The following is a 17,738-nucleotide window of genomic DNA, read 5'->3' as shown; positions in this document are numbered from 1 at the left end:
GGACCAAGTAATGCAGTACTTAGTAAATTACTGCCCTGAATATCTAATTCTGTTTCAAGAAAGACATGAGGGAGGATAATCCTCTAATTCTTTATGACACATGCTGAGTGAACCTATGAAAAAATATCCTACATTATACACAATAGTTAGTCTGCTTACTTGTGGCTCACAGAAAGAGCCAAGAACACAGGAGGGCTTAACTTGAGGTGGGATTATTAGGCCAAGTCCACTGATTACATCTACAGTTTGGTGTGAAATAATTAGGCTTTCCTCCAAAGTACAGATTAAATAAACATTTTGAGCTTATATTGATTTTGAAGGCAAGGCACTGAAATAGGTGACAGTGTTTCATGTTCTGGAACTCAACAGCAAATTGACAGATGCTATAAAGTAAATGGGTTTGAGGACAATGTAGTGATCTGTCACACAGATAAAACAGCTGATTAGGAATTACAGGGATAAAAATAAGTAGAAAATACAGCATGTGATTTATTTCCAGTATTTGATTATTAATGTACAGCAAAGACTGTAAATAAAATGAGCAGATGGGTTAAAAGTGGTTCAGGTGTTTCGCTATCATTAATGTTGCTTTATTAAGAGTATATTTTAGCCAATTTGGTTAAAAGACTGTATTTCATTTTCTGTCCTATAAACTTGATATGACTACTTGAAAATTCCTGGCAAGCTATGGAAGAGGTTCCAAATTCTCTCTTTTCATGGTATATTACTTTTTCAGCTATGCTGCCTTGTCACCAATGTATGATTTGGAATTACTAACTTATTATTGTATTCTAATTTCCATTAGGCTTTTCTGTATTTCATTTGCTGCTGGTTATAAAGAAGAAACTATCCCTACAAATGTTTCTTTATTACTACCTAAATGCTTTTGGTCAAATCTGCCACACAGTAACTGCAAGCCTGGGTAGTTTATTTTGTTAAGAGCAGTAGTTTATGGGTTACACAGAACTATCAAAGAATTATATCTATATATGCAAGGAGTAATTGATAATTACAACCTACACTTAAGGATAATTGCAATGTACATGACTGTGGAGTTATTCCATTTTTAGAAGTGTATAAACAAAAAAAGCAGAATTTGATTAGTTTGTGTGATTGCCTCTTCAGATTCAAGTGATTTTGTATGCATAAACATACTTCATGTATTTGGGTTTGCTGTTGGCACAGGAAGGCGATGTATCCTTTTGACTCAAGGAAAAGAACACAGGGTTCCCTCAGACTTTTTCCAGAATCAAAATACAGACCTACACCACTCTCTTAATTGCATCCCAGTATGGCCACAACCCCCAGCCCCTTCTCCCTTTCCCCCTGTGGCTTCCAAGGCAGCCCAGCCAGTGATGGCATGGTGACTCTCCTATGCCATATGGGCTCAACAGCTCTCCTGCTCAATCATGTGCAGTCTTTTCCCCCTTGAATTTGCATTTAGCCATGACATCTTTAGAGGAAATAGAGAAAGACATATATTGATAAATTACATACCAGAATAAGCCTATGAGGCAGTTGAGTGCCCAAAGATTACAGCATGCATCTGCAAGAAGAAAGGACAACACAACAACAACAAAACACAACAAAACCCAAAAAGCAAACAACAACAAAAAGAGGAAATGACAGATAGGAAAAGAATCTAAGAAAGATTAATGGTTAACTGGAAGTGAGTTTTCAGAGATGGTGTCAATATGACAGTAAACTGAGACTAAAAATCTAACAACTTCTCAGGTCATATAAATGGGCAGAACCAGTCTTGGTTATCATTTCCCAAAGGGGAACTGTCCATGATAAAATAGTGCATGTCCTCAATTTCTATTATTTCCAATAGAGAGGATTTCCAAGAGTACAGGGAGATGTCTGAAAAGGATCTTTGTGCTCAGAGCTGCTATATGTGTATTAGTTTAAGGGAATCTCTCTCTTTAAAAGCAGTGTGATTTTCTTTCCTAGTACTGCAGAGATGTTTAGATCTCCAGAGGAAAGATTCCAGTTCTGTGCTGGGGTAAGTAATGCTGTCATGAATCTGAACATAAGAGGATGAACAAAGCTGCCACATCCGCTTCCACAACTGGCATGTTCTGCAAGATGTGTAAAAGGAGAGAATGTGGTAAATGCCTTCAAGCCCATTTTCATCCAGTGGGTAACATCATCTTATCCTTTCCAGTTTTTGAGCGCTGGCGTACTCAAACTCATCCACCTTCACTCAGATGCTTTAACTCTACTATATTCCTCATGATTCAGCTGAAATGAGCAACAAAGCAATCTGAACACTTGAAACTACTAAGAAATAGGCAATTAAGCATGTGCACAAGACTCTGGAGGCTTGTGGAGAAGTCTGCCTGATTAACTGCTCAAGACCAACCACAACAGGGCAGTGGCTTCTACATACCACACAATTCCGATCTTCTTTAAAAGTATTTTGGCTGAAAATAAATCCGAGCTGCAAGCACAGGACAGTGAGCTGTAACTGACACTTTTCTGCAGCAGCAGACAACATTCAATCAACTACTTGTCCCAAACAACAGCATAGGTCTGTGTGCTCCGGGAAATAGGTAGCTAATCTGTGCAAACAATCTGTTGATCATTAAGTGCAAATGTCTGCAAAAAGCAAACAGCCAACAAGAGTGACAGGAAATCAAAGAACTGTAGTGCAATTTGAACGCAGTAGTCAACCCTGAGCTCTCCTCAGCCCACTCATACATTTAAGGCTCATAAAAATGCCAGGGAATAAACATTTAGAATCATAGAACATTAGAATCAGTCAGGGTTGGAAGGGACCACAAGGATCATCCAGTTCCAACCCCCCAGCCATGGGCAGGGACACCTCACACTACATCAGGCTGGCCAGAGCCTCATCCAGCTTGGGAAAGGACTCTGGGGTGGTGTGGCAGTTTAGGCTGGGTGCCCCCTGCCACTGCTACATGAGGTACACCTCTGGTGTCCTGGGTGCCCACCCAGAGGGGTGGACACAGGAAACGGTGTATTTCTACCCATAAATCCTGCGCCCTATAAGGCCATCTGCAGAGTCATTCTCTTCCTCTTTCTTCCCTCTCTGCTCCCCTGGGAGATGTCCTCTCTTATCGGGTAATGCCGGGGGAGTATCCTCAAGGCCTCTTAGGCCTGTCTAGGCCTAATGCCAGGAGGAGAATGGAGGGGGGGGCAGTCTCGGACCTGGCCAGCCTGAGACTTGCCTAGCAGCGGGAGGGGGAAGAAAGAGCCCTGAGGGGTTGGGTAGACCCTCAGGTGGGAGGAAGGGAGGACTGGGAAGCTTTTGGGAATTCTGTGAGGGGGTTCTGTATGCTTTAGGATGTTCTTTTCCACTATGCTTTGTAGTTTGTAGTTTTCTGTAGCTTCACCAATTCGTTTTTCCATTTAAACTTTTCCATCACTCTCCAATCCGTTTGTGTGTGTCATTCTTATGTCCCTTTCGGGGCAAGAGATGTTCTGGCTGGCCTCAAACCAGCACAGGTGGGAAGCCCTGCTCCAAGATCTGGGACCACCTCTCTAACCTCTGGGGATTTTAGGGGGCTGGACAAGAGATGGCAAACCTCAGAACCCTGTACCAGGGTGTTGCACTCACTCCTCTCTGGGAGTGAGCCTTCTTCCCAATGGATTAAGGAGGTTGTGCAAGAAATTGCTACACTACTCCCCTGACTTCTCACCTGTTCTGCACTATCCCCCCCAAGACAGAGAAGGTATTTAATTTGTAGAATTGTATGCATTTATGATTAAAATGCTTCGCTAGCCAAAATTATTTAGCATTCACAGTCATTTGCCTTCAGTTATGACACTACAAAACAAACCCATCAATAACTGCTTCAGTAACAGTGTTTAAAAACACTTTCCAATTACACAAGTCCTGTGAAATCCTTTTGCTTGCTGAGCAAATGACAATTCTCTGCAAAAATGGCAGAGCTGATAAAGATTTCATTTGCTAAGTTTTGATCTATTCTGCAAAGTGTCGATCTGTTTCTGTGATTTAGAAAGACACATCTCTGTACTGACAACTGTATCAATTATCTGAGATATCACCAGCCTTCTACTTTGGTTTTCCTCATGTATCTCTGTGGATATACTTTTTGAGGATAACACAGGGCACTAGCATAGTTTATACTACTAATAAAATATTTATTCCTTCTAGAGCACTCAAATACACTGAGGTTTTCACAACAAATATAGCCTGTGAGATGATATCTTCACTGTAGTTAATTGTCATTCACTGGGGTTATAAGGTCAAGAGTGCCTTTTACATCAGGAGCCTGTGGAATAGTTAGTATGATTCTGGAGACTGGTCTACATGAAGGACTCCTGCAAGCTGTTCCAGTTGACAGAAATTAAAGCTAACAGTTAAAACCATTCCTACTTCAGCAGAGGGGTTGCACTAGATGATCTCTGGAGGTTCCTTCCCACCCCTCCCATTCTGTGATTCTTTGATTCTCTGAAATAAAAAACTACGAATGATTTCAAGGATTCTATTCTTTTTCTCTGTTCCATTGGAAACCTGGCAGCACGACCTGCTGCTCTGCAAGGGGGTCAGCCTGCTGGCATAACCACAGTTACTTTCACTTGAACAAGTACAAATGGAAGCAGAGGCATGGCTAAAACCCAGTACTTGCCAGTAGCAACCAGTATGCCTAAAACACAGCACTTTGTCAAGTCTCATAAACACACAATATATTATGAACTGTGCTTCCACAGACAGTATGATTAAACATCTACCATCACAATGAAATGACCTAGACTTTTTATTAGTAGTAGCTATGCCATAAAATTATAGTGAGCTATCTGCTTTAAAAGGGAAATGCATGATGGACTAGATATTTGATTGAGAACTGAAGTTGGCTGACATTAGGAATACCTTTAATATGATGAAGAACCACATAAAGTAATAGCATCAGCTATGAATAGTTTGATTTGGCTTATCTGATGTGATCTGATTTTCTGATTCTGGTTTATTCCAGCACTTTGTACTGTTGTAGGTGTTCCTGTAAGAGGATACTCATGTGAAATGTAGAAACGAATGTGGCTTAGGGGAAAAACTGCAAATGCTACATCTGCTTTTAGCAGTAATAATTTGCAAAATTCTTTCTGAGGATAAGAGCCATAATCTGCCCATAGAAATTTCAATTTTCTCTAAAGGTGTGCAGTACATTTTAATAAACTTGTATTTTTCTAAGTCATTAAATTGGTTTTTAGTAACCTCATACTCATTTTCAATTGAACAATTATTAAACTATAAAACAAAATTGCATGATTCCTAAAACTGTAGTCTGGATTTTTACAGTCTGCTATAAAGTGCTGTATCATTATAATACACTAAAGATGCTCAGACTATTAAAGCCTTTTTTTTTTTTTTTAAATGAACTGTAAAATATTTTATCATTGATGAAATAATGCTAAAGTATTATGCTCTCCAGCAGTATACATGCACAATATTTTGGTATCATGAAAAGCATGCTAATCAAAGAAGCCATAATTTAAACTGTAATTCTAATGTGCACAATAAACTCTTTTGCTGCCTTTCAGTACAGAAATCCATCACTCCTGACTTCCGACGTGAAAAATATTTCATCAGAATATTTCTGTCTCACAGAAAGCTTCTCATGCCAAAGAGACTGAACTTTAATGAGTGTGTGCCTGTGTAGCTCTGATGATAACAAGAGATGTGCTGACTTGCACTGATGGGAAGTTTTAGCCTGTATTTTACTCCACAAACGATGCCTGATCTCACAAAGAGGCTCGACGTTCAACTACGAAGTTCAAGCAAGACTGGTAAATGAGAACAATTTTCTACTGACTACTGATGTCTCATAGCAACACTGACACTAATATGATATATCTGAGCCTATAGGGTATGATACTTGGCTACATCTTCAAACTGTTCCTCTGATGTTCAAAACAGAGGCAAAAGAGTCTCTGTACTTAGAATTTAATCAGCTACATTAACCAGACCTTTAACTTCAGTAGGATTTCAACAAGCTTGAACATATCCGTCTTGTGTGGTCCTGGAATTCTCTGGCCAAGATGGTGAAGAACTGATGCACAACCTTCCTCCAAAAGGGAGTGGTCAAGCATGATCATAGCATTAGCACATCTGTATGCATATGCTCACTGCAAAGCAGCCTTTTGCCACTGAGGTCCACTGTTTGCATAGTAATGCAGGTGGACCACTGAATGCTTTCCTGCCTGTGAACACCAAGATTGCCATACAGGCTGAAAACCCAAACCTCACCCATGGTGACCTTCCCTACCTCTTTCTGAAAGGTGCAAGAGCCATGCAGTAAATCAACACAATCTCAAGAAAGTTTTATTTCCACATTTTTGGAGGATCCACTCCAGCATGGTGATGAAGCAAATAAAAAAAAGCAGAGGATTCACTTCACCAAAATCAATATCAACAAAATCAATGGACAAAGCAGTCTCTGTTTTGGTAAAAGACAAATTCTGTTCAGTGCTCCTCAAACTAGAAGAGTAAAATTAAAATTATGAAAGGTTTAAAGATGAAAACTATCCCTGGCTGTCAGATTTTAATCTGTACATGCCAAGCACACAATACTTCTTTAGGCTCAACATAATTCATAGTGAAGCAAATCAAAGATGCTGCTTTTTTCAGAAGAAAAGTCACCAATAGCTGTTCTCCAAATCACTTGTAGCAGCAGGATGACCTCATTATGCCAGCTAATCCTGGAAACACAGCAGGTAAATTTAAATCTTTTCATATGAAACATTTAGTCAATACTGGTTTTCTCTTGTTTGGTTTTGGAGGTTGGTGGTTTTCTTTCAGTTGGTTTGGTTTCTGTTTGGTTTGTTATTTGTTGTTTGGTTTGGTTTTAATTTTGTTTTGGCACAGCATTAGGAGTTTATCTTTTCCTCCTGACTACAACCTTCTAAGTAGCTGCAGTGCCTGAAGGAGAGGTCCAAGACCTCTTCTGAGGGACAAAGCAGGCAGGGCATTTGAAAGGGCAGTGCTTGTTTTCCACAAACAAAAAAAAGGAAAGAGATCACAAGTTGTGTGAAAGGATGGGGTAAAGAGGGTGCCAGGCATATGGGCAAGTTAATACTGGTGCTCAGGTGATAAATTAAGTTCCCTTTGTCTCTATTCCAGCATACCATCTTAGCAGTTGGACTATCCCCTCATCAGCAACACACCTACATGCTGCCTGCATTTCCTGCTTATGCTCACCCACCACCCAATTACCAGCCCAAGAAGCTCCACACCTACTGTGTCTTCATCCTCAGAATACCACACTGAGGCTTTTAACCCTCTCCAAACACCTACATAATGCTTTATAATAACAAATAATACTATTTAGCACACAGGAAGCTACATCACATAATTATAGACAGTACTTCAAACACCAGATGAGCAGATCCTTACACATCTGAAGATCTGCAACAGATCCACAAGTGAAAAGCACAGACTCATTTTCAGTCTGTGAGTCATGTATAAGCTCTGAGCTCTGTCTTCAGGTTTAGTCCCCAGGCTTGCCATAATAGATGTTTTATAAAATCCCAAGTGTTTGTGGAATTATACAAATTTGTGGAAGAGCAGCTTGCAATACGACCCTCATCTGTTCTAAACACTCAGTAATTTTACATGCAAAGGGTCAAAACAAAGAAATTCACATACTGGATTCAACTGAAAACAACTTGCCAGTCTGAAGGGCCATGCATATCAATCACATGTGTCCACTGCTTAAATGTCTTCAGAAGCACAGAAACTTTAAATTCCCTGTGAGTGTTGAACTAAGGTTAACTAGAACAAGACGTTTACAATAAATATGAGAAAACAAAGTACAGAACCATCAATGCATAAATTTAGACTTAAATGTCCTTAACCATCTTGACATCTATCACTGTTCACAGAACCACAGAGTTGTCAGGGTTGGAAGGGACCTCAAGGATCACTTAGTTTCAACCCTTCTGCCATGAGCAGGGACACTCTCCACTAGATCACGTTGCCCAGAGACACATCCAACCTGGCCTTAAAAACTTCCAGGGCTGGGGCTTCCACCACATCTGTTGTCACTGCCCTCTAAAACTTTATAGCAAAGCCAGCATGAAAATCTTAGGGTTTTATTTATCTCTGCTGCTGATGTTGGAACAATTGGTGCAATCTAGTCTAATTTAATCTACCACTTGATGTTTATTTCATTATCATCTTTCAGTTCTATGCACCTCTCCTAAATGCAGAAGTAGCATTTTTCTTGAAGAATACACGGTGTGAGTACACATCCAAACTCATTCTTTTGACCCTTGCAAAGAATCCAACCTGACAGTGCAAGCAGTGGTGACAGAAGATGAGACTGAAAGACCACAACGATTTTTTGACTGGCTTACTGAACGCAAGTTACGATTGAGCACGAGGCATAAACAAATACATCAGTTAAACAGAAAATGCTAGAGTGAAGCTATCTGAAATAAAGACAGAGATGGTAACTACTTAATAAAATATGCCTCTATAAGGAGCATGCTGCTGGAATTCATCTTTTCATTCACAATATTTTATAAATTATTTTTATGCGGTGCTGAGGAGCCCTTGTAAGATCTCAAGTACCTCTAAAAATCCTTGAATTTAGCATTTTTTATACAGCCATCCACTACTAGAAGGCAAATTTATAAAAGAGTTTATAGGATGCTTGACAAAGTTAAGCATCTTCCTGTCAAAGCCAGAGTGCTGATTTAATTTAGGGATAGAAAAGAAGAGTGTATTACACAAATTCATACAGGGGTAGAAAATAGAGTGTGTTGCACAAATTCATACAGGGAGAGAAAAAAGAATGTATTACACAAACTCATACATATGGAGACAAAAAATGAGCTTATTTCAGAAACCACCACAATAGAACTGTATATTGCTTTAGCAATGGTAAGTTGTAATAATAAACCATTTCTAAACCGCATCCCTGAAACACAAAAAAAAAATCATTTAGAAGTCCAAATCTTCAACAGGTAGTAAAAGTATCTCATATTTTCTTTAATGTTCACAACCTTTCTGACACCCAAGTTTGCATATGTGCAGGAGAACATGGCACAGACACACCCATTCTGAACAAGCCAGGAACAAATGTATCAAAAAATTGCACAGCCACAGAATCACAGAATCAACCAGGTTGGAAAAGACCTCAGAGATCACCAAGTCCAACCTATTACCTAATACCTAACCCCTCCTGACAACTAAACCATGGCTCCAAGTGCCACATCCAAGCTTTTTTTGAATACTTCCATGGACGTTGACTCCACCACCTCCCTGGGCAGCACATTCCAATGGCCAATTACTTTTTCTGTGAAGAACTTCCTCCTCACCTCGAGCCTAAACTTCCCCTGGCACAGCTTGAGACTGTGTCCTCTTGTTCTGTTGCCTGGGAGAAGAGACCAACCCCTACATGGCTACAGCCTCCTTTCAGGCAGTATTCTTGGCAGGCTGGGTTAGTGCCCTCTATTTTACAACCCCAGGAGATTAGCATCTGCTCATTTCTATGGCAATTTATACTAATCAATCACTTCCTTTCTTTCTCCCCTTACTGTATTTATTTCTATAGCAATCTATACTAATCAATCACTTCCTGCTCTTTCTTCCTTCAGTGGGTTTTGAGGCCCACTAAGTAGGGTATGCAGTCTTGTAGCATCCCAATGATCATTTCCTCATCACCTCTCTGCCATTGTCTTTTTGTGCTGAGACTATGTGTTTAATTCTGCTTTTCATAATGTTTAGGCTATACTGCCTTTTGGAAACCCTTCAGCTCAACTGCTAAGCATGTAACAAAACCCTTCAGACTGTTTTTTGGTTGCAATAGTTCATACTTTGAAAATAGCACAAAGGCATATTTTCCATGGGAACAGAGCCTTGGAATGATTGCACTTCTCCAAGTGTGACATGAATGCCCCCAGTTCTTCTGTAAATTGCATTGAGGTTTCAGCCTCACATGCAGAGTGGCACCATACTGTCCAACAAACACAGGTTTCTTTTTCAAAACCTGTGGGCTTGTTTTGGCTTTATTCATAAGTTATTGTTCTTGAAAAATGCATTAATATATAAAGAGCTTTGTTCTTTATGTGTCAATTCTGACACAAGGAAGTAATGAGCACCAGAATGCTGTACTCCACAAGAATAGAACTGCCTGATTCAGATGACTCCAGTGACCTTTTGGTGGAGACTTACCTATAGGTTCTACAAAATCAGCACAGATCATTTACTTAAAGGAAGTTGGTTTTGTTCTGCAGACCTTTAGTTCTTGTATCAACTATATCAGGGGTACAACACTTGAAGTCACAATACAGCTTTAAACCAGTGCTGATAAAATCATGCAGGATGTGACTTCAAAATGTCAGAGGAACAGGAGTAAGGATAGGAAAGAATTTCTTTTATTTTCGAGACACTGGCTTGAGGAACATTTGCAAAACCCACTGGGAACATTTGCAAAACCCAATGGGAATTGTGATCACCTGCCATTTCTTCAGTTTATTATTTATGATGTGTACTTTGGTAGCATCTGGAGGCCTCACTCTATAGGGGACTGGATAAACACTGAAAGGAAATGAAATCCCATAAAATAACTTTTTAATACAACCCAAAGTGAATGAGTAATTTCCCATCAAAGGCTTTGCTATAATGCAAGATATTCCAATTTTTAAAAGATTTAAAAAATTAAAAGGTTTAAAAGATTATGTTTCTCTGTAGCATATTCTGTTTGGTCAGATGATTGATCTACATAGAAATATATACCTGCAACTACCTCCCTATCACCAGTAACTAACAAAGCTTAGCTAATAATGAACACACAGATATGAAAAACAGAATTAAAGCAGAAGGACCTAAACTCAATGCTATATACCATTAACCACATATATTTTGTCTCTCCATTGAAAAATATTAATTCCTAAGAAATTTGTCAGTGCAAAACGAAGAGTGAAATTAGAAAAGGATGAAGGTCAGAGAGTGGTGCAGAAAAAGAAAGAAGCAAAATACATTTCTAAGGGATGCAAAACGTCCATTTTAGTGAATATGGAAATTCTTGATACAGTTTAATATGAAGAATGAAAAATCAATTTTTATAAATAAGAGAAGTGTGAATGCTACACCTGTGGAAGGGTTTGGGAATCCAAGACAAAAAAAGAGGAAAAAAAAATTAAAAAGGTATCTTAGTACCAGATGAGAGCTTAAAACTTGGATGCTTTCATTTATGGCACATAACAATTTTCCTCCTGAAAAGACAAATAAACAGGCCAAGCTGATCTATCTCTGACCTAATCTTGCATTTAAATCACCAAAAATGTTTATAACCTCAGATTCTAATCTGGCCTAAGGATATTTTCAACTTCCATTTCCTGTTACCTCTTTCTGCCTTGATTTTGCAATTGTCTCCTGTCCAAGTTCCTCAAACTTTCAAAGAGCTGCAGGTACTGCCTTCAGCAAACGATGAGCCCTTTTACATTCAGAATCTGATGCACCATGAATAGCCTAACTGAAGTGTCAGAGGAAACTGCTACAGCCATTAGCCAAAAATAAAACCACAATCTTGACCCCAGTTTAGGAAAGCACCTGATTCAAAACAGCTTCTGTCTTTATCCAGCTTCTTCATCATGTAGTTTGGAGCAGCACATATTCTCTTACATCCAGACCTACTCAGTCAAAAAAACCTCTTAAGTTTACTGCCAATAACATAAGAAAGAAGGTAGCAGGACATGCTATCTGACATTAAGAGTTGAATTTGGGTAACTCAGGGGATTAATTTAATCTGACATATCCTGGCAAGGTTTGGAGAACGCCACATTCATTCCAAACCTGTGATAACAAATTACATTCTGCGTCCAGAGATCCAATAAAGTCTACTTTGAAATATGCACATTTCTGATTTAAAAATAAGTGTCCGATCCATGACAATTGTAACTGCAGCATGGGAATAAAGAGATACTCAGATTTAAGCAGGCATCTATTTATTCAGCAGGAGACTACTCTGAATACTTACCCATGACAAACTTTCATTGCTGCACTGCAACAAGTGCAAGACTCTCTTACCTGCAGGTTTGCACATGCTGGTGAATCGTTGTGGGTGGGTATTTCATTGTTGGTGGTCTCTGAACCTGTGTTTTTAAGTCTGGAAGCTGTTGTAGTTGTGGCTGTGGTGGTCTGTACTGGTAGGATTGGCTGCCACACGTTCACATCAGTACCATTGCCGAAGGCCTGAATTGCATTTTCTGTAAAAAATAAATCAGAGGCATTCTTCTGTTTCTAAACAAATTGCAGAAAGCAGAATTGGCTTTTTAATCATCTTCGTCATTATTACTGTTCCATTACAAATGTGTATTTATAGAAACTCAGTTTTTATGCTGAAAAAAACCAAAACCAAACCAAACAACAACAAAACCCCCAACAAACCAAAACAAAAAAAAAGATGCCTTAATTTTGAAGATATTAGAACCACGGACTCCAATTCTGTGGTCATGTAATTATGTGGTGCAGCCTCTTCTCTGTAATGTTCCCAGTAATTCTTGACAGAAGCTCCAGGACTTAGCCTAATCGTATTTGTTACCATCCAAAACCTCAAAAATTTACTCCGAAGACTTAAAATACAGTTTTATTGTTATGTCCCCATTCAGGCATGTGATGTTACAACATAGCCAAGTAGAACCAGGGAGCAGGCAAAATACTGATTTATTTCTACAGCTTGTTGTAGTAAAACTAATATTCCTGTAACTACAGAATGGTTTAACTAAGACAATCTTTTCCTTACAGTTTCAATCAAAATCTGCATAATGAGGTGAGGGAAGCATGCTTAAACTAAAACTTCAGAATATAAAAGTTAAAAAGCTTATCACAGTTTCATGGGATTAAAGAGTGTGTTTATGGCAAGAGTAAATTGGCTGGGTTTTTTTTTTTATAAATAAACAGGAAAAAAAACAGTTTTTAATCAGGTCTTTGGGGATTCAGCATGGATTTAGGGATTTCTTAGTTCAAATTCTTTGTAGGAGAAATCAAACAATTTCACTGGGGACTAATATGTGGAAGTTATTAATACTTCTTCTCAGCAGTATTCCTTGCCTTGTAAAAGAATTTACATTTAATTCTTGTCTGAAAAAGATGTATTTTACCCTGATAGTTCTCAGACCTCCAACATGCAAAGAAGAATTTGCAAAAGGCATCACAGTCACGCTGCTGGGTTACAGGAGACAAAGTGGGAAGAGAGGAATGATATTTACCTTGGGTTTACCTGACTAAGTAAATATCTGAAGCAATATTCCCCTATGATTTCCTAAATAAAGAGTAATTCTTTGTTTCCATTATTGCAAGAAGGATCACAGAAATGCATGCAATCCTTCTGTTTTCTAACTGAATGTGGTCTTTACAATTAGTCTTTAATTATTTCATACAATCATACTTCAATGATCCTCAGGGGTCCCTTCTAAATTGAGATATTCTATGAGTCTCTGATGGAATCAGAGAATGGTTTGGGTTGTAAGGGACTTTTATAGGTCATCTAGTCCAATCCCCTTGCAGTGAGCATTAACTAGGATCAGGTTTTCCAGAGCCCCATCCAACCTGACCTTGCATGCTTCCAGGGATAGGGCTACTACCACATCTCTGGGCAAGCTGGGACAGTGTTTTACCACCCTCATTGTCAAAAATGCCTTCCTTAGATCTAGTCTAAATATTCCCTCTTTTATTCTACAACTACCACCCCTTCTCCTGTTGCAAAGTGCCCTGCTAAAATGATTGTCCCCATCTTTTTTATAAGCCCATTTAAGTATTGAGAGGTCACAATAAGGTCTCCCCAGGGGCTTCTTTCAGGCTAAATAACCTCAACCCTCTCAGCTTTTCCTCATAGAAGAGGTGGTCCATCCTTTCTCATATTTTCATAATACTTCAAACATATAAATTGTTTGTTAAATATGCATTTTATACATAATTTTCACATATATTTCAAATGGATTTTTAAAAAACCACATAATGACTGTAAGGAGGTGTTTCAAGGTGCTGCTCTGCCCTGGTGAGGCCACACCTGGAATACTGCCTCCAGTTTTGGGCTCCCCAGTTCAAGGGGGACAGGGATCTACTGGAGAGAGTCCAACAGAGAGCTACCAGGATGATTAAGGGACTGGAGCACTGCCCTATGAGGAGAGGCTGAGAGCCCTGGGGCTGTTCAGTCTAGAGAAGACTGAGAGGGGATGTAATAAATGTTTATAAATATCAGAGGGCTGGGGGACAGGCTCTGCTCAGTTGCACCCTCTGACAGGACAAGGGGCAATGGATCTAAACTACAGCACAAGAGGTTCCACCTCAACATGAGGAGGAACTTCACTGTGAGGGTCACAGAGCACTGGAATAGGCTCCCCAGAGAGGTTGTGGAGTCTCCTTCTCTGGATACTTTCAAGACCCATCTGGATGGATTCCTGTGTGACCTGTGCTAGATTCTGTGGTCCTGCTCTGGCAGGGTGGTTGGACTTGATGATCTCTGGAGGTCCCTTCCAACCCCTAACATCCTGTGATCTTCTGAGTCTATTAGTTTTAAGAAAGGTCCTTTTACTGACCAACTCTGCTTTATATTTTTCCTCCCATTTCCCAGTTCTTTTTCACTGCAGTCTAAGGCAGCTGTGAACAAATCCTTCGAACAGATAGGTTGATATCCTGAGTCTCATTCAGTTCAGCAGGAATTCTAGAGTACTGAAATGAATGTCAGGACATTTGCTTTCACAGTAGCTAAACTGGAGCTTTAAAGTGGATTTGCAGAATTTAAGTTTGGTCAAACCCTAAGTGGACAGCCATTGCTTAGGACCACTGCAATATTACCAATAAAATTGCATCTTTCAGCAAAGAGGATAAAAGTATAAGCAAGGCAATAGGTAGCCTCAAATTTTAGAATGGAATATATTTTATTTGGGCCAGTTTCAGCCATATTCTGAAGGGCAATGCTAAGATAAAGTCACATTTTGTCTAACATAACTGAAGAAGAAAATAACTCTATGTTTATCTTTGTTGAAACTCATCATTAAACCAGACTGGAATTTTCACACTGACCTTTTGAAATCAAAACTTCCATTCCAGTTTCAACTACACACCTGTTGCAAAAGGCTTTTTAACTCTGGGGTGGAATTCCTAGGCAAGTGCTTATAGAGATGCAAGAAAAGCCAGGATTTCAGGTGTGTATATGGGACACAGTAAACTCAGCTTCATATCCCAGCTCCAGGTTAGGAGAATGTGACCCTTACATGCCCTGCTTTTTGAGTTCTCTAACCCTCAGGGTACAGTCTCAGCTATTCTACTTTGCATAACTAACCAAATTGGGTTTTAAGCTCACTTTTCCACATATTCTGTAAATGCCCCAAATCACTGCTTTATTTTTAAGCTTAAAGGGGAGGTAAACTTAGCAAAACAGCAAGAAAGTCCTAGTTTTATCTCACGGTGGAAAAGTGATTTTGGTTTTGTTGAAAAAAAGTGGGAGGGATATTAGCCTCATCCAATAAACAAATGGCATTTCCTCCACTGGAGGCACTGGAAGGCCCATTAATGATAGCAACATTTTGTTTGTTAAAAAAAACACGATCTGGAAGTTTTCCCATTCTCTGCAAGAGAACAAACTTTGTATTAAACTCAGAAACGTCTTTAATGCCTTCATGAAGACATCTTGTACAGCTAGGATGGCTGTAATTTGTCTCACAGGAACATCTAATGTCTTTGATTTGTCTTCATTAATGCTTTTATACCAATAGCAAAAGAAAGGACAAAGGATCACTCTGTCTTTATGTTCTAAAAGGAACCTGTAACATTCTGGCAATTAATACATTCACGAATGAATAAAGTCTGACTTATTACAGCATATATAAATGGCAGCCCCATTAGGTCTGAAGAAGGTCTGATGCTATATTGTAACTTCTACCCAACCATAGCCCAAATTGCTTTCTGGGTTCTTTTTTTTTTTTTTTTTTTCTAACGATCTTGGGTAATTGATTAATCTTTCAAAGCTTAATAAATAATGGATCAAACAGCAACTCAAGTCACTCACTTTTCATAAGCAATGTTCCTCATGTCTTCCCCATAATGCTGCCTAGTGGAGAACCTACCAATGGAGATTTTCACATCCTATACTAAAATACAGGCTGAACCCTGCTTTAGTGTTAGCTCAAGTGTTAGGGGTGGATGGGACAGGCTGGATCATTGAGTTCATTCATTATATTGGAAAAAAGCAATAATGTATGTATCTTTTCATAAGCTGATGAAATATGACTTTTAAAACAAGTAATAATTTTTTTTTTACCCTCAAAAACTCCTGCTGGAAACCATATTTTCCAATTTTGAACCTAAACATATATGGCTATTATCTTTTTGATCTCATGACAACATTGTCCTCTAGAGAAGAGGAGGCTCAGGGGAGACCTTATTGCTATCTACAACTGCCTGAAGGGAGGTTGTAGCCAGGTGGGCGTTGGTCTCTTCTCCCAGGCAACCAGCAGCAGAACAAGAGGACACAGTCTCAAGCTGTGCCAGGGGAGGTATAGGTTGGATATTAGGAGGAAGCTCTTCACAGAGAGAGAGATTTGCCATTGGGATGGACTGCCCAGGGAGGTGGTGGAGTCACCGTCCCTGGGGTGTTTAAAATAAGCCTGGATGAGGCACTTAGTGCCATGGTTTAGTTGATTAGATGGTGTTGGGTGATAGGTTGGACTTGATGATCTTGAAGGTCTTTTCCAACCTGGTTAATTCTGTGATGTTGTAACCCTTTTCCCTCACTGGGCTTGCTCCTCTAATGCCATTTCAAAGGACAGTCATGTATCCTTTCAACTTCTGTTCTGCTAGGCTAGGAAGCCAAGCTCCTTTGGTCTCCTCATTTATCTGAAATTAAAACTCTGATGCACACTCCATATCACCCAATTATGCTGCTCCAGGCAGACAGGAAATTTGAAAAGAGAACCTGCCAAAATCGACTCCACTGAACCATTCTGAAATTTATAACAGTCTTTTATTTGGGAGTGAGTTTGACTGAAGAAAACTACAATCAATAATTTAACGAAATCCTGACAAAAGATACGATCCAGACTTCTGTTAAAAGCAGGCATCTGAGATCAAGTAGTCTAAAAAGCCTGAAGCTTGGCTATAAATTGCAAGCACAATGCAATTTGTACTTACCTAGAGCAAATCCTTCATACAATAACTACAAGGTGTTTTTTGGGGGAGGGGGGGTTGTTTCATATGAATTTCTTCAATTATATGAAGTCCCTCAGGTGTTGTAATTTTTAGATAGAGATGCTGTCTGACTGTCAGGGTCCAAATATGAACTGGGATGTAAACATATTTCTATAGGATACAACTGTGTAATTTGAATTTTTTCCAAAAACTTCTCATGTTTGCAATCTGGAGTAGTTTAGAGGCTAGATGCCTTAAGAACCACAAAGTTACAGACCTCCAAAGGCTAGAGAGGTCCAGGAGGTGGACTGGAAAAGTGTAACTTTTGTATTTCATTCCCATAAGTCCTGCATCCCTACAAACCCAAGCACTTCTACTTGTTCTTCCCTTTTCCCTCCTTCCCTTCTCCCAGGGAGAATGCACAGACTGTTATCTCTTGCAGGGGAGGCCTGGTTTCAGCCTTGGCAATGCTGCCAATTAGGCATGGAGCTGCCTAATTGGGGCCTGGAGCTGCCAAGTTAATTTTTTTCTGTGTCACAATGGTGTGGCTTGGTAGGGGGAGGGCATGAAGGCTTGGGTTTGTTGGCCTGGTTTAAAGGGAGGTTTGTGTGAAGCT

General features: G+C 39.5%; 1 protein-coding gene across 1 annotated transcript in view; it reads right to left on the bottom strand.

The window, feature by feature from the left end:
• The window catches only part of GFRA1 (GDNF family receptor alpha 1), a 161,950-nt gene that overhangs the window by 18,759 nt on the left and 125,453 nt on the right, over positions 1 to 17,738 (bottom strand). Inside the window, exon 8 of the mRNA XM_054382395.1 lies at positions 12,023 to 12,201. Within this exon, the coding sequence (XP_054238370.1) occupies positions 12,023 to 12,201 (179 nt within the window). The remainder of the gene's footprint in view (positions 1 to 12,022; positions 12,202 to 17,738) is intronic.

The sequence above is a fragment of the Indicator indicator genome, chromosome 7 (genome assembly GCF_027791375.1).
Source record: "Indicator indicator isolate 239-I01 chromosome 7, UM_Iind_1.1, whole genome shotgun sequence".
Lineage (NCBI taxonomy): Eukaryota > Metazoa > Chordata > Aves > Piciformes > Indicatoridae > Indicator > Indicator indicator.
This window is presented reverse-complemented; position numbering and strand designations above follow the sequence as displayed.